The sequence below is a fragment of the Parambassis ranga genome, chromosome 15 (assembly GCF_900634625.1).
Source record: "Parambassis ranga chromosome 15, fParRan2.1, whole genome shotgun sequence".
NCBI lineage: Eukaryota > Metazoa > Chordata > Actinopteri > Ambassidae > Parambassis > Parambassis ranga.
Window position 1 is genome coordinate 9,383,014 of NC_041035.1, and position 20,105 is coordinate 9,403,118.

Below are 20,105 nucleotides of genomic sequence, written 5' to 3' on the forward strand. Positions count from 1 at the left end.
GGTGCTTGGTTCACTTTTTAGTATAATTCATTCATTGGAGTCTATTTAAATAGTGTTTCTAACAATCAAAGATAATACTATTTTACTCATGTAAATGTGTCCCAGATTTCACATAGTCTCACATTTCATGAGCCTTTTTGCATACAGTATTTTTTTTAAAGTGAGACTTTTATTGCACAATCAGCCCCTGTGAGTAATCCTTTCTTTCAAATACACACAAATAAACTCTCACCCAGCAGAGGCCCCCTTTTTTACCAGAAGTATCACAGCTCTAATTTCTATTGATGTGAATATTATTTCATCCAGCGGTGCTGAGAGAGTTTGCTCACGAAATAAATACACAGCGTCTTGATAGCAGATAGCAGAGTGGGTGCGCTTGGTAAATAGAAGCGCATACTCGTTATTTAGAAGAACATCAAATAAATTTGACCTTAAGTGTCCTAAACATTGTTTTCAACTTAAGTTTCTTACCGTAATAACTTACATATTCTACTTATAACTTAAATATATCTGGGGGAATGCCTATAGGAAGTATAATTTGATTCAAACTCTTACATTCACATTGTGTATTTTATTTTTTAACACTTATTTTCAGTGGACTTGTCAGATTACTCATGTTTTGAAAATCTTATAGTGAAAGATGCCTCTGTTAATGTACTGTATGTGCAGTGGAGATTCAAGGTACCCAACAAAAAATGAACTGGAATTTCATTATTTGGCCACTAGATGTCACTAACTGACCATTTATTTCAAGCTATGGTACTTAGTAAGGAGACATACTTTTGAGTGACAATATTCAAAACTGTCATTTGTTATCTAAAATAAAAAATAATAAATGAATAAAAAATGTTATAACAGTTAATGTGTTTAGTGTTTACTTCTACACAAATCACAGCAAAGAAGCATATCTCTGTTAAATACACTACTCGAAGATGTGTATACTTTAAATTAAACTTACTTTTAAAATAAATTTTGTTAAATTCAACATAGATCCAAATAATAGCCACACAATGATGTGTAAATATTACTTGACCAGTTCATCTGAAGGCAGGTGAACTGTTTTTAAATGAGTCAGTAAGCATGTCTTAACATATAACTCAATGAAATACAGTCAAGCTAACGGATAAAAATAGACGAAATGTACATTTTTACCCATTGATGCTCGGGAGGATGGATGGAGCCAGGATGTGGCATGTGTGCATGACGTCATTTCTCCATGTACTGTGCGCCATTTTGGAAGAAAAAAAAATCACGGATAATTTCCGTGGTCTTGACAGATCTGGACCCGAGTCTTCACACTGATTGTGGATGCTATCTCTTTCTCCGAGCAAGCCGCATTGGTTGATTAGGTATTGGAAGCTGTGTACAGCAAGAGCTGCTAAATGAAGCAATGGCGGGTAAGCTACTTTTGAAGGGAGGAAAAGGATCCACCTCACTTGGTGTGTGTGATGGCCTGAATCTGCAAGTTAGCTAGCCAACGTTAGCGCTGGCTAGCTAACTTGCTAGTTGTCAAACTGTGACACTGTCAGGTCATTTTATCGCCATGCGGAACGTGAATCAGTTACCAACTAACGCTGTGCTCTTTCTACAGGAGTTGCAGGAGGAAATGATTTTCAGTGGTGTTTCTCTCAAGTGAAAGGAGCGATAGATGAAGATGTTGCGGAAGGTATGTGGCTAACGTTAGCTTGGTGGCTAGGCTAAAACGGTGGGCAGCCAGCTAAGATGGACTGATGATGGTGCTCTGTGGGTCTCATATGAGATGCACGATAGCCAGCGATAGATTGGAGTACATGTTTTAATTAAAGACGACTGTCCTTATACACACAAGTCCGTTTGTGGACCACTTGCACAAACGTCCTTTAACTACAATTTACAGTATGTCGCTAGCAAGCTGTATGCTAGGTGGTGGCTAAACTATTAAAGGGGAGCGACCGTGTCCATGACGTCAATGTGCTGCGTCCATAAATTGCCGAGTGACATCATGCTTGTTTTCATTCATTTATGAATGGGTGTATTTAGCTGTCAGTGCCTGAAGCTGTATGTAATCAAATTGTCACTAGGAGCAGACCTACACTCCAGTCTGTCATAGTAGCATTAGTCTAGCTGTCATCCTCTCATGTTGTGATTGCTGAGCTAGTAAGGGTGATTCACTCCACTCTGTCTATTTTCAGCTGACATAATCTCAACAGTTGAATTCAACTATTCTGGAGAATTACTTGCAACTGGAGACAAAGGAGGCCGCGTAGTGATATTTCAACATGAACAAGAGGTACGGACTGATGAGCAGTGTTTTGTTAAAGTGATACTGCTCACTTGCAAGTTGTTCATTTACGTTATCTTGTTTTGTTTTTCACAGTCTAAGAATCGTCCACACCTGCGTGGGGAGTACAACGTCTATAGCACTTTTCAGAGTCACGAGCCAGAATTTGACTATTTGAAAAGTTTAGAAATCGAGGAAAAGATTAATAAAATAAGATGGCTACCCCAACAAAATGCTGCTCACTTTCTACTTTCAACAAATGGTAAGTTTTTTTTTTTCAATCATTGTTTAATATAAAGAACTCACACCCTGTTATATGACTGTTCTGACCTCTGTATAACTATCATTTCTTGTCAGATAAAACTATCAAATTGTGGAAAATAAGTGAACGAGATAAACGAGCAGAAGGTTACAACCTGAAAGATGAGGATGGGCGACTCAGAGACCCCTTTAGAATCACTTCTTTACGGGTATGTTTTACTGCAGACTGCCATTTCTAACACTGGTTATGACATCATCATAATGACTTATGTTCCGTGTTTCAGGTACCAGTACTGATGCCAATGGATCTCATGGTAGAAGCAAGCCCACGGAGGATCTTTGCAAATGCGCACACCTATCACATTAATTCCATTTCTGTAAATAGTGATCATGAAACTTACCTCTCTGCAGATGACCTAAGAATAAATCTATGGCACTTGGAAATCACAGACAGAAGTTTTAGTATCCTTTTTCTTCATCAGAATGTGGATATCCGATATGTTGTTTATGTTCCAATAGTCGCTTTGCGGTGTTATAATAAAACTGCTGGTTCCTTAACACTGTGTTCCCAGATATTGTAGACATCAAGCCTGCCAATATGGAGGAACTGACAGAAGTAATCACAGCTGCTGAGTGCCATCCACACCAATGCAATGTATTCGTGTACAGCAGTAGCAAAGGCACTATCCGCCTATGTGACATGCGAGCAGCGGCACTCTGCGATAGGCACTCAAAGTGTAAGTACCCCCACCATCATGTTGACTTACTTATTATGTGGTGTTAGGACACCAGTTTTAAATGATTTTATAGTATTCAGGTCAGGTATTTGATGATATGGTGATAAAAATGTTTTTATTTGGAATTCTTGTAGTCAATCAAAGTCTAATCTGAGATTGGTATTCATTAAAAAGATCTGAGGATTTTTTCCCTTCTTTTTTTAAGTCTTTGAGGAGCCTGAGGATCCAAGCAGCCGATCGTTTTTCTCTGAGATCATCTCCTCTATCTCAGACGTGAAGTTCAGTCACAGCGGACGCTATATGATGACACGTGACTACCTCTCCGTCAAAGTTTGGGACCTCAATATGGAGAACAGGCCAGTGGAGACGTATCAGGTGCATAAACATACTTTCTCACTGATTCAAATATAACTCTATGAAAGAAAAATCTATTACATTGTGAAAAACAATCCTCAGTGCTTGAAACAATATAAATGTCAGCATTTTTCACAAAAGTATACAACTAATCTTGCACCCTGGAAGCAGTCTATGAACCAATGCCACACAAGTTCCTTCTTCTGTTTAGCCATTATCATTGGCTGACAGGTAAACAGTTTGTATGTAGTAAGCATTATGTAGCTGAATGAGCTGTCTTACACTCAGTAATATAATAATATATCAGAAGAGCTATAGCCATGAATGTTTAGGTTAAGTGATATGTTTTGTTTTAGGTCCATGAATACCTTCGCAGTAAACTCTGCTCCCTGTATGAAAATGACTGCATCTTTGACAAGTTTGAGTGCTGCTGGAATGGCAGTGACAGGTATGTGAACCTTGTAGCTACTAAGGTTACAGCCTTTATATTTCCGTGTTACATATTCAATCAGTGTTTCAATTTTTACGTCCATCAGTGCCATCATGACTGGCTCATACAACAACTTCTTCCGAATGTTTGACCGCAATACCCGGCGGGACATCACACTGGAGGCGTCCCGAGAGAGCAGCAAACCACGGGCCACGCTCAAACCACGTAAAGTATCCACAGGCGGCAAGAGGAAGAAGGATGAGATCAGCGTGGACAGCCTGGACTTCAACAAGAAGATCCTCCACACTGCCTGGCACCCCAAAGATAACGTGATTGCTGTGGCAGCCACCAACAACTTGTACATTTTCCAGGACAAAATCAACTAGAAGATTTGGGGCTCCAGAGGATAGGGCTTTTACCGTACCTGTGTAGTTAAGCCTACTACTTGTCTATCTGTATAAGAAGAAACAGCCTTGTTGTCCTCCTGGTGAAGAATTCGAAAGCACGTGTCTACTTTTTTTGCCACAGGAGGTTGATCCATAGGCCTGTTTTATTTTGAGTCTGAGCTTAGGTTGTTTTTGCCTTTGGCACCAGGGCAATCAACATGCCCCCCCTCCCCTGACCCAGAAAGCCCAATGTGGGTCTAATTGACAGAATGGCACTCCTTAGAGGTCAAACTCTTGAACATTGGTGTTTGTGTTGACATTTTAAGCCTTCATTTCACAATTTAACAACAGAACTCTTGGAAGTCCTTAAAATGACGTCTTGTCAAGGTTGTATCATCATTTCAAAGATTTTTTGAGCCCTCTGAAGCACGGATTAATGGCCAATAAAGCCTAACTGTAACATTCCCCCATTGGCCATGTATTCAGGCCAAACTACTGGTGGAAAAGGCCATGAATTTGGAAAGTGGACTTGTTTCTTTTCCTCAGCTCCCTCCTCTCTTAATTTTTACCCCCAGTCAAATGCAGTGACATAATTTCACTGACTGTATCTACTCAAGTACACCTTGTCATCCACATAATAAAAGAAACTAAAACTACAGATGTGTTTTTAAATTTAGAAGTATGTATTAAAACATGTTTATTGCTTTGCATGTTTTTATGTTGTAGAGAGGTGGAAAAATGTCCAGTCACACCACTGTCTTTTGAGCAGATCTCAAGCAAACCTGTTAAGGATATATATTATTTGGGGCGACCAGTTTGAGAACCACTGTTGGGAGACAACTGATTATGTGTCCATGTCAAAGAGATTTAAGTTCTAGTTTTTGATCATGTTTTAGGATGCAGGCTGGAAACGGAAAGGCACAAGATAGAGTCCAGGACAAAGGGAATCTGCAGCCTTAATACCTACTTCTATCAGTGACAGCTACGAGTTATGTCCCCAAACGTTTTACAAACCTCATGTGCATTATTTGTAAATCCTATTTTATAGAGTTATGTCCTCATATACTGCTGCTACACGTGGCTGTCTATGAAAACACATACAGGAGGAAATTGCACACCATACAGTTTATGTAATAGAGTGCCTCCGAATCATTAGGTAGGAAATTCAGACAGGCCTCATTATGTGCCCTTATTCATTCATTAGGGATGTCACCCAAAATTTGAGCAGCATAATTGCGAATGTGGATCTTATCTCTGTAGTTGTGAATGCAGAAATGAAGGTTGACGACACAAAACATATACTGATAACATTAAAACAAACATAATAATGCATTGTCTTTGTCCATTGATTCCTAACATGGTGGCAATGTATTCACTTGTTTATTATTTTGACCAAAGTTCAATAAAATTTTAATTGTGTTCATCTGCAGGTTTTCCTTTGCTTGGATAAATGATTGGTATAAATCAAACAATTCAACAGGGCCATACATGCATTTCCAACTTTTATTAAATGTATGGTGAACAAATGAACACACATCTGTGCTTAATAAGCTAATATTTGTCTGTTCAATCACAATTACCAAAAAAAAATCAACTGAGCAATCACAGTACAAGCAAAAATGATCAAAAACCATCCACAGCTGATCAACAAAACAGAACAAGATTTTAAATCAAAGTGATTTCAATAAATCAAAAACAGGCTGTGACAAAAAAACAAACATATACCAGTTCCCTAACATGCAGAGGAACAGGAAGCAGCAAAACAGTCATCTCCAGGACAGGGGCTACAGCAGGGAGCAGTAGATTGGTCACTGTTGTGTTCAGAGGTAAACACCACAGAACAGCAATGACGCAACCTCAACTCTCCAAGCTGGTGTGGGCGACGTGGGGCACTCAATCAATCTGAACCATGTTGATCTTAAGGTCCCATTTTAAGGCATGCCGAGATGGTGGTACAAAGCGACGAGGTGTAGCACTGCCACCATTTTTAGTAGGTGTTATGGGAGGTTAGGCGCTTCCCAATATAGATCCTAAAAAGAAGACACAAGTATGTTTGTTTAAAGATTCTGCCGTGACTGCCTTTAGAGGTTGGTATTAAAGTGTTTATCATTTTTGAGATACAGCAATCTATCCACAGTTTAAGATTACATGATGTTGCTTACCCCAAGCCAACAGCCAGTATGTGAGAAATTATTAATGAGGGAAGGAAAAGCTTCAGAAAGTCAGCAGAGAGAACGCCTCCCTTCTTCATGACACTGGTGTTCCTAATGCTGAGAGAGGTCGAGCGCTTAGGGTACTTCAGCAGGAACTCCCTACAGAGACACACATTAATTTTTCATTGTTTTGAATACATTAAAAATCAATGAGTGCCAGCTTAATGTCATACCAATAGGTTTGCTCATACAGACGCCACCTTACAAAGGTCTAAGAGTGTTACCTCCTAATCACTACCTTTAGGATTTTAGTTTATTTTTATGTCTATGTTGAAAAGGTTATCAAATTAGCAATAGCTACATACTTTGGTGGACTGTTCTCAGGTCGACTAGACCAGTCCCATATCCAGTCAGCATTTTTCTTCATCAGATTCTCTACTTCCCGTCTTCTTTCTTGGAAGTCTTCATCGGACTAAAAACCCCAATTTCATAATCAAATATCAGAATCAGTTTGGCCATAATGTTAAAAAACAACATTTTACTGTAAAACATCAAAAGAGCAACATACAGTTACGACAGACATTTTGACTTGTTACCAGCATAACAACAACAAAGGTGTAACTAAAAACATTAATGATCACTTTATAACTCTACTAAGTATCTCAGTAGCTCATGGCAGTAAGGCAGAGCTTAGAAAAGCCCAGGACCTCCCCTTAGTGGAATGCAGTCCTCATTATTACACCTGCCTGCCTGTTCTGACATGTCAAAGTGTCAGTTATGAAAATGTTTCACATGATTCAAAGCTACACTCAGACTGGTCAACTGTTCCAACATACCTGTGAGCTATTTCCCTCTGAGCCTCTCCACAGAAGAAGTGGGGTTTGTGCTCTTAGCGGGCTGTTGTGAAGAAGACAACACAAAATTAAAATTTAAGACTTGTCATCCCATATTGTTTAATCAGTGTTACCAGTGGTGGAAAGTATCCTATGGACACTGTATTTTAATACGATTGTAATGGAAAATCTATGTTCTACTATCTGACAGCTTTGGATTTAAAGCTTTCAAAGCCCTGCTTCCAAAAAGCAGATTGAAATCACAATATTAGTTGTTAACAGTGATTTGTCCCACTGAACTACATGGATCTATTTCAATAAAATGTTATCAGCTATACCTTCTCCACAATCTTTTAAACATCTAACAGAGAGAAGTAACACTTGCTCTTCCTCTTTTCTTTCCCTCACAAACCTGTTGCACTGAGAACTTCCTTTGGAGCTGTTCCTGCCAGACTCGTGCTGTGCTTCTAGCAGCCATTTTTCCAGGTCTCCCTCCTGGCTGGACGTGGGGATTTGCTCCTGGCTCCCATGATGACTCGTACTTTGAGAGCCAGTCCCACTAAAATGCAGCTCAACCCAGGAACCTTAAAGTTAAATACATTAGTGAGTGAACACACATGAATGTTGATGGGTGCCTTGTGTTGGCAGTTTGGGCTAAACCATAACAGAACATTAAACAGTGGGAGGCCGTTCTTGGCTTGAAAGCAAATTGATTTTGTAACATTGTCAATAAGCTAAACTAACTAGGTCGAGGGTCTGCTCTCAAATACTGTGTACATATGTTTTAAATGTCGTTAAATCCCTGTTATCAGATTATGCTTTAGCTTAGCCTGTTAAGACATTTTCACTGGTAAGCTTTCGTAAGATTACGCTAGGTGGTTTAACGCTACTTTCCTAGTGTTTTGTTAACTAGCGGCTAGCGCTAGCATTAGGGCTTCGAGCTAAAAGGGGATTCGTCGTTATACGGTACCTTGCAAACTCTCGTCAGATGAAACGTCCTTCTGGAGTGACATTACGGTGCTAAAAGTTCAGCAGGTCCGCAGTTTTAAAAACCTAAATGTGAGCGAAATGGTGGCGAAATATCTGCAAGCAGCTGGAGGCTCCAACTACCACAATAACAATGACGCAACGTTGTGTTTATCTAAAATGTGATTGGCTGAGAAAGGAGGGCACGCACGGTACGCACACTGAGCGCGTGTCTACCTGCAGAAACAGCTCACATGCTGTCTGAACGTCCTCTCTAAACATGTTTATACGTCACATGTGGGTTAAATTATATTGTATTAACAACCATGAAACACGTTTTGATCATGCCAGCTCATTTATATGTTGGTTCGGGGTTGTTTACTGTAGCAGCGCCACACAGCTGTCTGCAGGTGGCAGTCACAGCTCAGTTCTCTAGGTTGCATGTTTCCATAGAAAACAAACTAAATGACACAATGTGCAGTAAAAATGGATAAAAACAGTCATCCGTGCAACAACTTCCCTCATGATGTCAAGTTTAACTACACACAGGCCAACTCAACTGTTAGGCAGGCTACCCCATATACTACAGACCAGTATCTATGGACATCATTGCATTGTATGACTGTGAGGTGATTGTCACATGTATAGACCTTTAATATATATCTCTTACTGCACTGTGGCCCATGAGGTATATAACATTTAATATCCCGTTTTGTTGTTGACATGTATGTCGACTCTTTATGCATCTACCCTGTATTGATCAGCATTAAACAGCTCCTTGCTTATAAAAACATTTCCTTTAGAAATTACACTGCATTTTGACAAAGGTAAAACATGTGCATTCATTGCTCATGCATTTCCTGAGCAGCCAACTTCAAATTTGAGACTGGCAAATTAAATTATGCTTGCTACTATGGAGATTAGCGTGGCTGATTATTCTTGCAGAATTCAATTACTTCTACAATTGAGGGGGCTTATTATTGTGGGGTGTGTTCTCCTTCCTGGCACGCAGTATTTACATGGAGCCTACAAGATCATTTCAAAACAGAGACAAATTACTTATTTCCCAAAAACTTTAGCTGCAAGCAAAAACTTCAGATTAAGTATGTTTTGTGGCATTAGTGAGAGATCACATAATTGAGATTTTCAAGTCAGTGCTATACAAAACTCTATGGAAGTGGTACTGCTAACAACCAAAAAAATAATTTCTAGACAAATAATGGGCTACACACTATAATAAGAGCCACTTGAAGCTATTATGTTCAGTGTGTTCAATGTAGTAAAACATGCAACATGATAAAATGTTAGTGATAATGATCCACACACCAATGGGCCCAATAAAAACATTTATGAAAACATAAGTGATAAATTAGAAAATTCTAAGGCAATATCTGGAGTGATATTAGAGTCTGTTATTAAAAGTTGTTGTTGATTTCCACATTGTGCCGTCACAATTTATGATAGAGGCAATATTGGCAGTAATTTTGTTAAGTGTTATGAATGTTGTGTTCCACACCACATCCCAGATCTCATTAAAAAAATGCTCTCACCAGATGGCAAATGTGCCACAATGAATGCCTTGTATAGCGTTATAATACCCCTCCATTGCTACATTAAGCTGTTTGCCATGTGTTCCACATGATTTTAAACAAAAGCGTTATTTAAAAATTCTATGTAGAATCCGATGAAGTATTAAATAACAATTACATTAAAATTTACTTTGCCCCATGAGCTCACAGGGACAAGTAAAAAATAAATAGAGATATGTAAAATCTAATGGCTATGGCAACAAGAAAAAAGAGCCCCCCATTAGATCCTCACTGATCACCACCGATACTACACCATTATCAGCGATATTGTATTGCAGGTAGAAGTATTTAAAAACAATGTGTAATGTATAGCCAGTAGCACAAAGCACTACTATCTGTTCTCAACATTCTTGTAGCCATGTGTTAAGATGGATTTGAGGTCAACATTATCACGGTGAAATATTTCACTTGAGTATATTACACAGGCAATGTAACATATTTATTGTAGATGTGCCCTCATAGTGTGCATCTGTGCCATTAGGGAGATCACCACCACTAAAGCCTGATGAAGAGTCCCAGATGTTGGGCTGTGCAAGATGAAATAAGGGTATGCAAAACCTCTTTTTCTGTAATCTTCAGCTGAGCTATCATTTTGTGTGTATGTATGCTTACTATGGTCATGTTTTTCAGTATTCTGGTTATGTTATTGAGTCTTTTGAACATTAATAATGCAGTATATTTCTGAGAAATCAGGCATATATGTACAGATAATCAGAAACATGTTTACTCTTATGTGGCTTCTTATATCCTGCATATGAATAACACCAGGATAAGACACCAAATCTGGATAATACTGTGCATGTAAATGCACTCATTACCACCACTCTGTTTTCCTTACTTGTGATATAAGTCTGCAGAGGACAAGTTGAGAATATTCTGTTCTTCTTTGAATGAGGTGCTTTTACACCTATATTTATTATTTCCATATGGAACATGTGCACACTTTAGTCAATGTTGAGTTAGCTACATGAAAAATATTCAATAAAACCTTCAGGTAGTGTCAGTAGCTTTGTCAGTAAATGTAATAATTTAGGGATGGTACAATTAGCCTACCAATAATGAGAAGGCAAAATTAGAGTGCACTAGCTTGCTCAAATCTGACTTTGACTTTAAGAAATAGTACATTTATATTGTACAGGCCTCATTTGCAACTCTATTTTCTCCTCATATAAGCAGATGTGATTTATATTTTTCCATTTATTTTTAGTAGGCTTGTCAGTAGATTTTTCTTGTTGCCTGAGAGCCCTCTAAAATGACCTAAAACAGACAATACTGACACACAGAAGAGGTCAGAGCCTTTAGAGGGGCACCTTTGTGTAGGCGTGTAATAACTGACAGCATACTGTGGGATGAATTGTTGTGCTGAACAGCTGGCTGGTGAGAACTGATAAGGTACAATGATTGTAAGCATAATGAGGAGTCAGTGTTTACTTTGTGTGTGTGTGTGTGCATGAAGGGGAGAGAAAACCAAGGTGGACTATAGGATGCAATTGATTCTACAGACAGGACAAGATGGCAGGGAAAGAATTATGGAGTGTGGAGAAGGAGGTTTGCCAGAGCCTGATTGTGTATATAAGCAGTAACTACATAGTAGTGATCAGAGCACCTTTAGTTTTAATGATAATGACTAAAAAATGTCTTTAAACTCATTGTAACTGATATTTAAGGTCACAGATCTGAAAAATGAGTCCTATATTTTGAGATCATTCACTATGTAACCTTTTCACCCAACATCCCCCTCCCATCCCGCTCTCACATATACACACAAATACACTTATACCCAAAGGCACTTGTTGCTACAGGCAGGTCAAAAGAGTTTTGTTTGTTTATAGAATGAAATGTCAGGGGTTCAATATACTTTAAATGACAGAACAAGTCTGAGATAATAATCAACGTCATTATGATGCCAATAGAAGACACAAACATTTTATATCCCCATTGTTGTTTGATATTTTTTTGTGCAGAACAAACCTCACTAAACTTTTATTTGTTAATTTGAAATATTTAGACAATTCATGCACTACGGTCCTCATTATTCCAAGTTTAAAGCTCTTTTCCCTGTTTTCCAAAAATGCAGCTGTTGTATCATATATCAAATATCTTTTTTTTTAAATATTATATTATTATTATATTATTTATTATATAAGAGGATAAACTTTACTTTGGGGACATTAGAGAATGTTTCAGAAATCACAGCAGCAAGTTAAACAGGATCCTCCTGCTGCTTACATCCCACAGTATCTAATTAGATCATCTTGCATCCTTATCAATTCAAGAGGGAGGAAGTATTATATGCCTGTGTGTGCATGATGCATTGCACATAATCCATAATGAATGACCCAACATTATATTAAAAACACTCTATTCATCACTGGCTATGATTTAAACTTGTTAGTGTGGTCTTGATGCCTCTGTCTGACTCTGTCTCTGTTTGTCTGGGACACAGCCTCTTACATGACTAGCAGCTTTAAAAAGCCCTTATTGAATTGTAGGTGGGGAAAATCAGAATAAAGCAAACTTACTGTGGAGCAGAAAGTTGTGGGAACTCCTGCCAGACGCAGTGCATGAGGGATAGTTTTATATGCTGTGGTGTCACAGGCATAAATCGTGATGTTCTGTGGCCTTTAGAGGGGAAATAAATCTGTGTCCCATTAGACAGTGAAAGTGGATTTGTGTGTATGCTGAGAGTTTAGCAAGTGTGTGTAACCAGCTATAGCACAGAAACATCCACAGGACTTGATTCATTTCATAGTCGCTTCAGTATTAGTAATTCAGTGTAAATCAACCAATCATACATCAACTCGTGATACATTTTTATGGCGTTTCATTCATTTTTTTTTGGCCAGTTTATGTAATTAGTAGTTTGGAAATCTTTGCATTAATATATGCTTTAAAAGCACAGGAGGCATGTTGATTCATCAGCTTGCTGCTTGGAGGAGCAGTGAAACGTCTACAAGTCCAGTTGTCTTGCCTCAACCTTCTGAATAAGCACAAGAGGATTTGGCATTTTAAGGATGTATTCAGAGGGCAAATCACTGCATGTGAAATCTTCCTGACATGCTGATGTGCAGCGGATCAGCATCAGGTAGAATATTTGTACTTAATATTTCATATGAATACTTAGTATTACTCTTCTGTTTCCTCATAAAGGATGGTATAGCGACGCCTCACTAAGTCTACACACTGTTCTGGAAAGAGATTTATCTCATACCGCAAAGCCTCAAACATTTTTCTCTTGTCAAATCGACCATGGGAACACTCCTTTCAGCAATAATCAAGTTATTGTTTATCATTTGTGGTACGTTGCTAATAAATGTATGTATTTTAAGACTCTGAGACAACATGATTGAACCCAAACATGTGTGCCACAGGAATCTCTACAGGAACACCACAGTCCCAGAGAGCCAGCCATGGGAATGACTACACTATGACTAGTTATATGAGAGGTGGTTGGTGGAAATGTTTGCTGAGTTAAAGCAATTATGGATAGTAGATATAGATATTTAAAGTTCACATACTGATACTGGTGTTAGAGTATGTTTAGAAACATTGAGGGGGTTTTAGTGCTGTGAAAACCATGCTGGGAAAAAAAACAGGAAGAGAATGTTGATAACAAGCAAGTCTAGTCCTGGAGCACACATTGATAAGCATGTGTGGAGATTAACCTCACCATGTAATTTGCAGCAGCCACTCGTGGTATTTCTATTGCTGCACGACTTCTGTTTAACTCCGGGGGAGGATTTAATGATATCCTGATATGAAGGGGCTATAATTCATGATAAACTGCTTTCAATATTGTTGTGACACCCATACTTACCTCCTAGGCATCATTTTCTTTCGCTATCATTGTCTTCTCCTTCTGCCTCGTGTTATGAGAGAATGAGATGAGTTGCTGGCATGGGAGAAACATTTTCTTAGGTACTGTTTAATTTCATGGGCTCCTGCTATTATTTGTATTGCTGCACATTTTTAACCATTCACATTTTTTGCTTTATAGTTCTGATAGCAACTATTAAAAAAGAGTGAGAAGAGCATTTATATATACTTTGACACTTTGTGCTGTTCCTAACGCATTCCTCATAATAATATTATTTTTTGTACAAAGTCTAAACTCACAGGATATCACATAGTAATACTAGCTGTGAAGCAAACACCAGGTACTGAAGATTCTGTATTTTTGTATGATTTAATATTACAAAAACAACATTTAATGACATCAAAATGCTAAAACAAAAAGAAAACACTGCTGAAACCTCTCATACTGAATACAGATTATTTACAATCATAGTATAATCTATATAGATGACAAAAATACATTGAAATGCCTTTATAAAGATCTACAAACCTCTTCTGTCCCTTTTACAGAGTATCTTTTTAAATGCGTTCCTAAAGTCATTATTGAATATTGTGTATATAATAGGATTTAATGAGCTATTACAGTAACCAAACCAGAAGAACATTCTGAACAATAGATCTGGGATGCAGCACTTCTTGCACACAGCTGCGAGTGTGTATGTGAAAAAAAAGGGGAACCAGCAGAGAACAAACACTCCCATGACTACAGCCAGAACGAATGTGAAGCGTCTCTCTCTGTGCTGCCTTCCTTTCCACCTGCTCACTCTCATAGACGACTGCATCTCTGGCTTTGGCAAGGATTCCCCAGACTTTGCGTTGGTTGTTTTTGTACCCTTCTTTTTCTTGAGGGAACATAGGAGGGTTTCGTTTCCATCAGAGGAAGAGGGCTCTTCCTCCACATCTAGCCCATTGACCTCTTCACCATCCCCCCTTTTTGCTTCTTCTCCACCTTCTCTCTCCGGGGAGATCAAACCAAACTTTTTGTCTTCTGTGTTCCCACTTTCTCTTTGCCTTTCTCCAGGTGGGGCTCTTGTTCTTCTCTTTGCAATCTGGTAGATTCTAACATACACCGTAACCATAATTACGCATGGTGCAAAGAAGGAGGCAGTGCTAGAGAATATGATGTACCACAGCTCCTCATTAACCTCACATGTAGGGTTATCCTTTCTACCTGTGTCCTTTTTCATTGGGATAAGAGGAAGGAAGGAAATTATGGCTGCCAGTATCCAAACTAAGCAGATTGTGCATTTAATCCTTCGTGGCGTCCTCCTCGGGTTGTACACGATTGCTTGAGTGACAGACCAGTATCTGTCCAGGCTTATTGCACAGAGGTGAATGATGGATGAGGTGCAGAAGAGCACATCTAAAGCCAGGTGGATTTCACACCACACTTTACCAAAGTACCAGTAACCCATTAGCTCATTTGCTAAAGAGAACGGCATCACTAAGGTGGCAACCAAGATGTCTGCACATGCCAGAGAGACTAAAAATAAGTTCTGTGGTGCTCTCAGAGCTCGGCTCGTCATCACCGCTATCACTACCATGACATTGCCAAACACAGTCAGCAGGATGAGAAGACCCACCAGAATTGACAGAGGCACAGACGTCTGCACAGTATGAGGGTGTTTGGTCTCATTTCCAGTGGTGAAGTTAAGGCAATCCATCAGGACGTACTGTGGTGTTGATAATATTATATTAAGAGTGTTCTGTCAGGAGGTTGGGAAGCTGTGCCTGCCAGCAGTCTATTAATTGCATCCATTCAAGAACACAGCATTTAGTCTTTTCATTTTGGAGATTGATGAAAAAAAATCTGTCCCTTTTTTTGTTGTTTTCAATGAAAAAACCAAGACCAAGAGAAAAGCAGCACCAAATGCTTCTCTATAATAAAGACAAGAACAATAACAGAAATAAAGTAAACTTTGATTTATCCTCTTGATGTAATGACAGATAGTATATATATCCTTTAAAAAAAAATCATACACCGACCTTCAAGCAACTTGTGGTTAAATCCTTTGAAAGACATTTCATAAAACAGAAGAATATTGCAGAGTGCTGGCTCAGGCAGGTCTTTTCATGTGTTGCAGTTGAAGTGGAGGGTACGTCTTTTATATGGGCTTGATCTGACGCTCAGGATCTGTGATGCTGGCTCAGCTTCAATGAGAACAGAATGGGTGGGGTTCCTCTACTGCTGAAGAGATTTGGTGTTGCTCCTACTCACTGAACCACTGGCTGACTATGGCATTCATTTTTGATCTATAGAAGTAATATGCAGTCCAATAAATTACAATGGAACTGGAGTTTCACGGCTTCATTTTATGAACAAAATGTTCTATCTTGAAAGAAAAAACAAACATGAAACAACAATCTGCTCAAATTCACAAAACAGCATTATATTGGTAAGAATTTATTTTCAAGAGTGTCTTTTGCTGCTTTTTAATTCTTGTTATTTGTGCATATATATATATATATATATATGCTTGTGATGCCTATAGCACTTTTTAAATACACTTTAAACCTATTGATTAATCAAGCAATCCTCAAGCTGCTTTTGAAAATGCTTTATTTTTATTACTTTTAACTTGCAAGCTGGTCAATTCCATAACACGAAATGGTTAGGTAAAGAAATTGACAACACACTGAAAACATTATTGCAAACCAAGGGGGCGCTAACGAGTCAGTTTTTCATCTTTTTTTTTCCTTTGTTGTTTCATTTGACGCGATTCGCCATGTCATCGCGAGAAACCCTTTTACGGACTTCCGGTTGACATACGGGAGGACGGAGCGAATACTGTTCTTTCTTTTAAGCAGTCGTTTTGAAAAATTATCCAGTTAAAATTTGAATACTTGATATATTTGTCGACCAGTAACGATAAAAAAGGTAAGATCACTTATTAATCTGATGTTGTTTCATTTACTATTTGCTGCTAGCATTAGCCTTCGCACGTTCAGTTTGCGTCGACGAATGGGCCAAGGCTTCTTGATAATAATTTTGGCTTATGTTATCCTAATTTTGTGCTTATTACACGGTGTAAACGTTCTGTATTGTCCAGAGTTTGCATATTAAAGCAAAATACATTTGTAATTTGCGAGGTTATTTTAAAGCTAAGCTATCCTAGCTGGCTAACGCGATGTTTACCAATTAGCTTGTGCTAATGTGCCTAGCCTAGCCATTTTCTCGAGGTAATATTTGCCTTTTTGTCAACGCACAGATGTCGGAGGACTTAATGAAACAACTGAGCAACTACAAAGCTCAACTGCAACAAGTAGAAGTTGCCTTATCGACCGACCAGGACAATGAAGACCTTCTTAAACTGCAGAAAGATTTACAGGTTGGTGTGTATTTGTGAATTACGTACAGTATGTACGGTTATGTTTACACGGCATTAAAGAATGTTTCTTACTTCTGGATTTGTATGAAAGCATTCGTGTTATGTACATATACAATATGTATTCAAAAATAGCATCACTTTGAACGTGATCAAATAGTAAAATTCTCCGTTTTCTACATTTAAATGAACTGTTAAATTGTTTTAGGTTTCTTGTGTCACCACACTGTATCTCAAGAGTTTCAAAGAACAGTTTGACACAATTAACTCTTTACTGAGTAGTATGTCCAATTCCAGCTGAAAAACGTTATCATTCAACATGGTGATGAAGATTCTCAGTCATCCAGGTCATCATACGTAGAGAAGATTGAAGCAAGGCGTCTGGACCTTAAGTTTTTTTACCCAGACCCACCCACATAGGTCTGTAACCACATATAAACCATGTTTCCCCACCAAACAGTTAGAACTGATGAAGCTGCTTGGATGAGCAGTGAAACGTCTTCAAGAAAACTCTACAAGTCCAGACGCCTTGCTTCAATCTTCTCTAAGTTTATCATTCAACCATTTTTACCTTTTCTAGCTAGCATACTTGTGGGAAATAGCCTCTTCTGACCCGAGGCTTTGGTTATGTTTTTTTTGCAGGAAGTCATTGACTTGACAAAAGATCTTCTGAGCTCACAGCCTGCTGAGAGTGTACCCAACACCAGTGGCACAAAAGCAGTTCCCCAGAAGCTTGGCTGGAGTGTGGGAGACAGGTGCTTGGCTGTTTGGAGTAATGATGGAGGGTAAGTGTCGCCACACTCTTTAAATGAAAACCTCACACGTGACGGTATACTGTTATTATAGCAGTGTGGTTCTTTGTTTGCAGGCCTTCAGTTAGTTCTGACCATTCATTTTAGTTGTTCTAATAATGTTTTGTAGATACACATTACAGATATAAACGTAAAATAAACTTATGTACACAGCTTCTTAAGTAGAGCTTGAGTCGTTGGCTCATACTCACCTGCTTACAGACGTGATTTTTTGGCAGGGTGTATGAAGCTGAGATTGAGGAGATAGATCGAGAGAATGGCACCGCAGCTGTGACCTTCAGTGGATACGGGAATGCTGAAGTGATTCCTCTACAGAACCTCAAAGTAATAGAGGAAGGGACGCTTTTAACTGAAGATGGGAACCTAAAGCAAAAATCAAAGTATGAACAAACTTACTAACTCACATTCATCCATTCTGTTCTGAAACTAATGAATGAGCACCTTTGTGTTTGCTGTTTTAAAATGTTTTTCTAAATTGTGATCGCTTGGTACCATGTCATATATTGTATTCTAAAACAGTTGATGTTTACAATACCTGTTATCTATTCATGATTTTTTTTTTTATGATTTATAACCCGTACCTGTGTTTATCCAGTGTTTTTGTAAATGTATTCGTACAAAGTGGGCAGGATTTGTTATTGTTTTTTTCTTTGCTGTCTTTCTAGAAAAGAACAAATAGCAGAGCAGAGAGAGTATAAGAAGAAGAAAGCCCAGAAGAAAGTACAGAGGATGAAGGAGCTGGAGCAAGAGAGGGAGGACCAAAAGTCAAAGTGGCAACAGTTCAATAATAAAGCCTACTCAAAGAACAAGAAAGGACAGGTAAGTTTTATGGAGAGGAGTGCTGTGAAACATGCGCCACACACACTAAGGATACATTGTATTACATTAGATAGATTGTTTGTGTGACTTGTATTACTTTATACATACAGTAATGTCTCACAAGCCAGTCATTGTAGTACCATATTTTTGTGACCATGAGGCGCACCAGATTAGGCACAGGCACAGTCTCAATTACATTCGACCAGCGCTGCCTCCCAGTCTTAGTAACGGTGTGCTCGCAGTGTGCCATCCATCACTCCCACGCCGCTCGCAACTTTACTTTGCACGCCCTGTTTACACCATTGTCCAGCAGTTGGAGTTATTTTGTTAACCCTCCTGGGATTATGGCAAGCTCTGAATTCATCTGCTTCACCTGGTTTTTTACACCGACGATGAGATGGGCATCGCAGATCAGCAGGGAGCACTTTCCATTACCATGGCAACCGAGAACAACAGTGGTACTTATTTCACAGCAACAATTACTTTAGAAATCTATAATTTTACAGATCACAGACATATAAACCATGGCTCTTTTGGATTTTTATGAGCAGTTATAATTAAGTATGCAACACTCTGTATAGTAATATAAAATATTGCTGTATAATTCTAACCACTAATGGAGGGGTTTCTGTCTTTTGTAGGTAAAAAGGAGCATATTTGCATCTCCAGAGAGTGTCAATGGAAAGGTGGGAGTGGGAACATGTGGTATTGCCGACAAACCAATGACCCAGTACCACGACACATCCAAATACAATGTCAGACATCTAATGCCACAATGACCTCATATATTGTGTATATAAGCGCACTGTATACTAAATGTATCGGTGCTTTCAATTGTGTTAATACATGAATGAATACATGAATCAAGTTTCTCAAGTAAAGAAAGATTTGAAAGTAATTGCCTGCACATCAGTGTTTGAAATATTGTTGTAGTTTTCTTATATATTATGTAGGCGCGACAAAGGATCTATATACAAACAGGATTTTCCCTGCATCAGAACAAGGTCACCTGTTATGTAAAAACAGGAAGTAGTGTTTTAGAAAAGCACAGTTTGCTGTTCGTCACCAGGTTAGACTGAGGCCACATACCTGCCAAGATGTATATTGACCTTGTAGATTTGGTGTGTACGTTTGAGGCTGAAATTTAAACACTGACATATTGTCGGACAGTCTGAACAGTAAAATTGTTTTGATTTGATATGGCTGAATTTATGTTTTAATTTCTGTATATATATCAGTGAAATAAACATTTTTGTTGTCAGTTTTTAATGATTTGCTTCCACTTATTTAACTTATGTTGCATGTCAAAGTTAGAATGATGTGA

At 38.5% G+C, this 20,105-nt stretch overlaps 4 protein-coding genes across 4 annotated transcripts; 2 read left to right on the top strand and 2 right to left on the bottom strand.

Annotated features, from left to right (window-relative positions):
• The first annotated feature begins 1,236 nt into the window (after nucleotides 1-1,236).
• Nucleotides 1,237-5,847, top strand: LOC114447042 (protein phosphatase 2, regulatory subunit B, delta). Its single transcript, XM_028423015.1, has 10 exons — nucleotides 1,237-1,397; nucleotides 1,592-1,666; nucleotides 2,172-2,269; nucleotides 2,357-2,522; nucleotides 2,618-2,730; nucleotides 2,806-2,983; nucleotides 3,094-3,258; nucleotides 3,464-3,633; nucleotides 3,969-4,060; nucleotides 4,149-5,847. Exons 1-10 carry the CDS (start codon nucleotides 1,391-1,393, stop codon nucleotides 4,426-4,428), a joined length of 1,344 nt encoding a protein of 447 aa, XP_028278816.1. The 5' UTR covers nucleotides 1,237-1,390; the 3' UTR covers nucleotides 4,429-5,847.
• A 72-nt stretch (nucleotides 5,848-5,919) lies between these two features.
• bnip3 (BCL2 interacting protein 3) lies at nucleotides 5,920-8,543 on the bottom strand. The gene is made up of 6 exons (XM_028423016.1): nucleotides 8,385-8,543; nucleotides 7,827-7,998; nucleotides 7,418-7,478; nucleotides 6,947-7,053; nucleotides 6,591-6,740; nucleotides 5,920-6,458 (listed from the first exon to the last, which is right to left on the bottom strand). The coding sequence occupies exons 1-6, from the start codon at nucleotides 8,425-8,427 to the stop codon at nucleotides 6,416-6,418; spliced, it is 576 nt and encodes a 191-aa protein (XP_028278817.1). The 5' UTR covers nucleotides 8,428-8,543; the 3' UTR covers nucleotides 5,920-6,415.
• A 5,763-nt stretch (nucleotides 8,544-14,306) lies between these two features.
• On the bottom strand, nucleotides 14,307-15,897 carry LOC114447312 (alpha-2A adrenergic receptor-like). The gene is made up of 2 exons (XM_028423514.1): nucleotides 15,811-15,897; nucleotides 14,307-15,702 (listed from the first exon to the last, which is right to left on the bottom strand). The coding sequence occupies exon 2, from the start codon at nucleotides 15,486-15,488 to the stop codon at nucleotides 14,307-14,309; it is 1,182 nt and encodes a 393-aa protein (XP_028279315.1). The 5' UTR covers nucleotides 15,489-15,702; nucleotides 15,811-15,897.
• Nucleotides 15,898-16,549: 652 nt separating this feature from the next.
• smndc1 (survival motor neuron domain containing 1) lies at nucleotides 16,550-20,050 on the top strand. The gene is made up of 6 exons (XM_028422755.1): nucleotides 16,550-16,702; nucleotides 17,034-17,153; nucleotides 17,793-17,935; nucleotides 18,181-18,342; nucleotides 18,628-18,781; nucleotides 19,423-20,050. Exons 2-6 carry the CDS (start codon nucleotides 17,034-17,036, stop codon nucleotides 19,558-19,560), a joined length of 717 nt encoding a protein of 238 aa, XP_028278556.1. The 5' UTR covers nucleotides 16,550-16,702; the 3' UTR covers nucleotides 19,561-20,050.
• Nucleotides 20,051-20,105: the final 55 nt, after the last annotated feature.

Coding starts and splice junctions, on each gene's coding strand:
- LOC114447312 (XM_028423514.1), bottom strand. CDS start 15,488: ATGGATTGCCTTAACTTCACCACTGGAAATGAGACCAAACACCCTCAT.
- LOC114447042 (XM_028423015.1), top strand. Junction 2,523..2,617: donor CTTTCTACTTTCAACAAATG/GTAAGTTTTTTT, acceptor ATTTCTTGTCAG/ATAAAACTATCAAATTGTGG. Junction 2,984..3,093: donor AATCACAGACAGAAGTTTTA/GTATCCTTTTTC, acceptor CTGTGTTCCCAG/ATATTGTAGACATCAAGCCT.
- smndc1 (XM_028422755.1), top strand. CDS start 17,034: ATGTCGGAGGACTTAATGAAACAACTGAGCAACTACAAAGCTCAACTG. Junction 17,154..17,792: donor AACTGCAGAAAGATTTACAG/GTTGGTGTGTAT, acceptor TTTTTTTTGCAG/GAAGTCATTGACTTGACAAA. Junction 18,782..19,422: donor CAAAGAACAAGAAAGGACAG/GTAAGTTTTATG, acceptor TGTCTTTTGTAG/GTAAAAAGGAGCATATTTGC.
- bnip3 (XM_028423016.1), bottom strand. CDS start 8,427: ATGTCACTCCAGAAGGACGTTTCATCTGACGAGAGTTTGCAAG. Junction 7,999..8,384: donor ATCTGACGAGAGTTTGCAAG/GTACCGTATAAC, acceptor TTTAACTTTAAG/GTTCCTGGGTTGAGCTGCAT. Junction 6,741..6,946: donor CCTGAGAACAGTCCACCAAA/GTATGTAGCTAT, acceptor GTGTCTCTGTAG/GGAGTTCCTGCTGAAGTACC.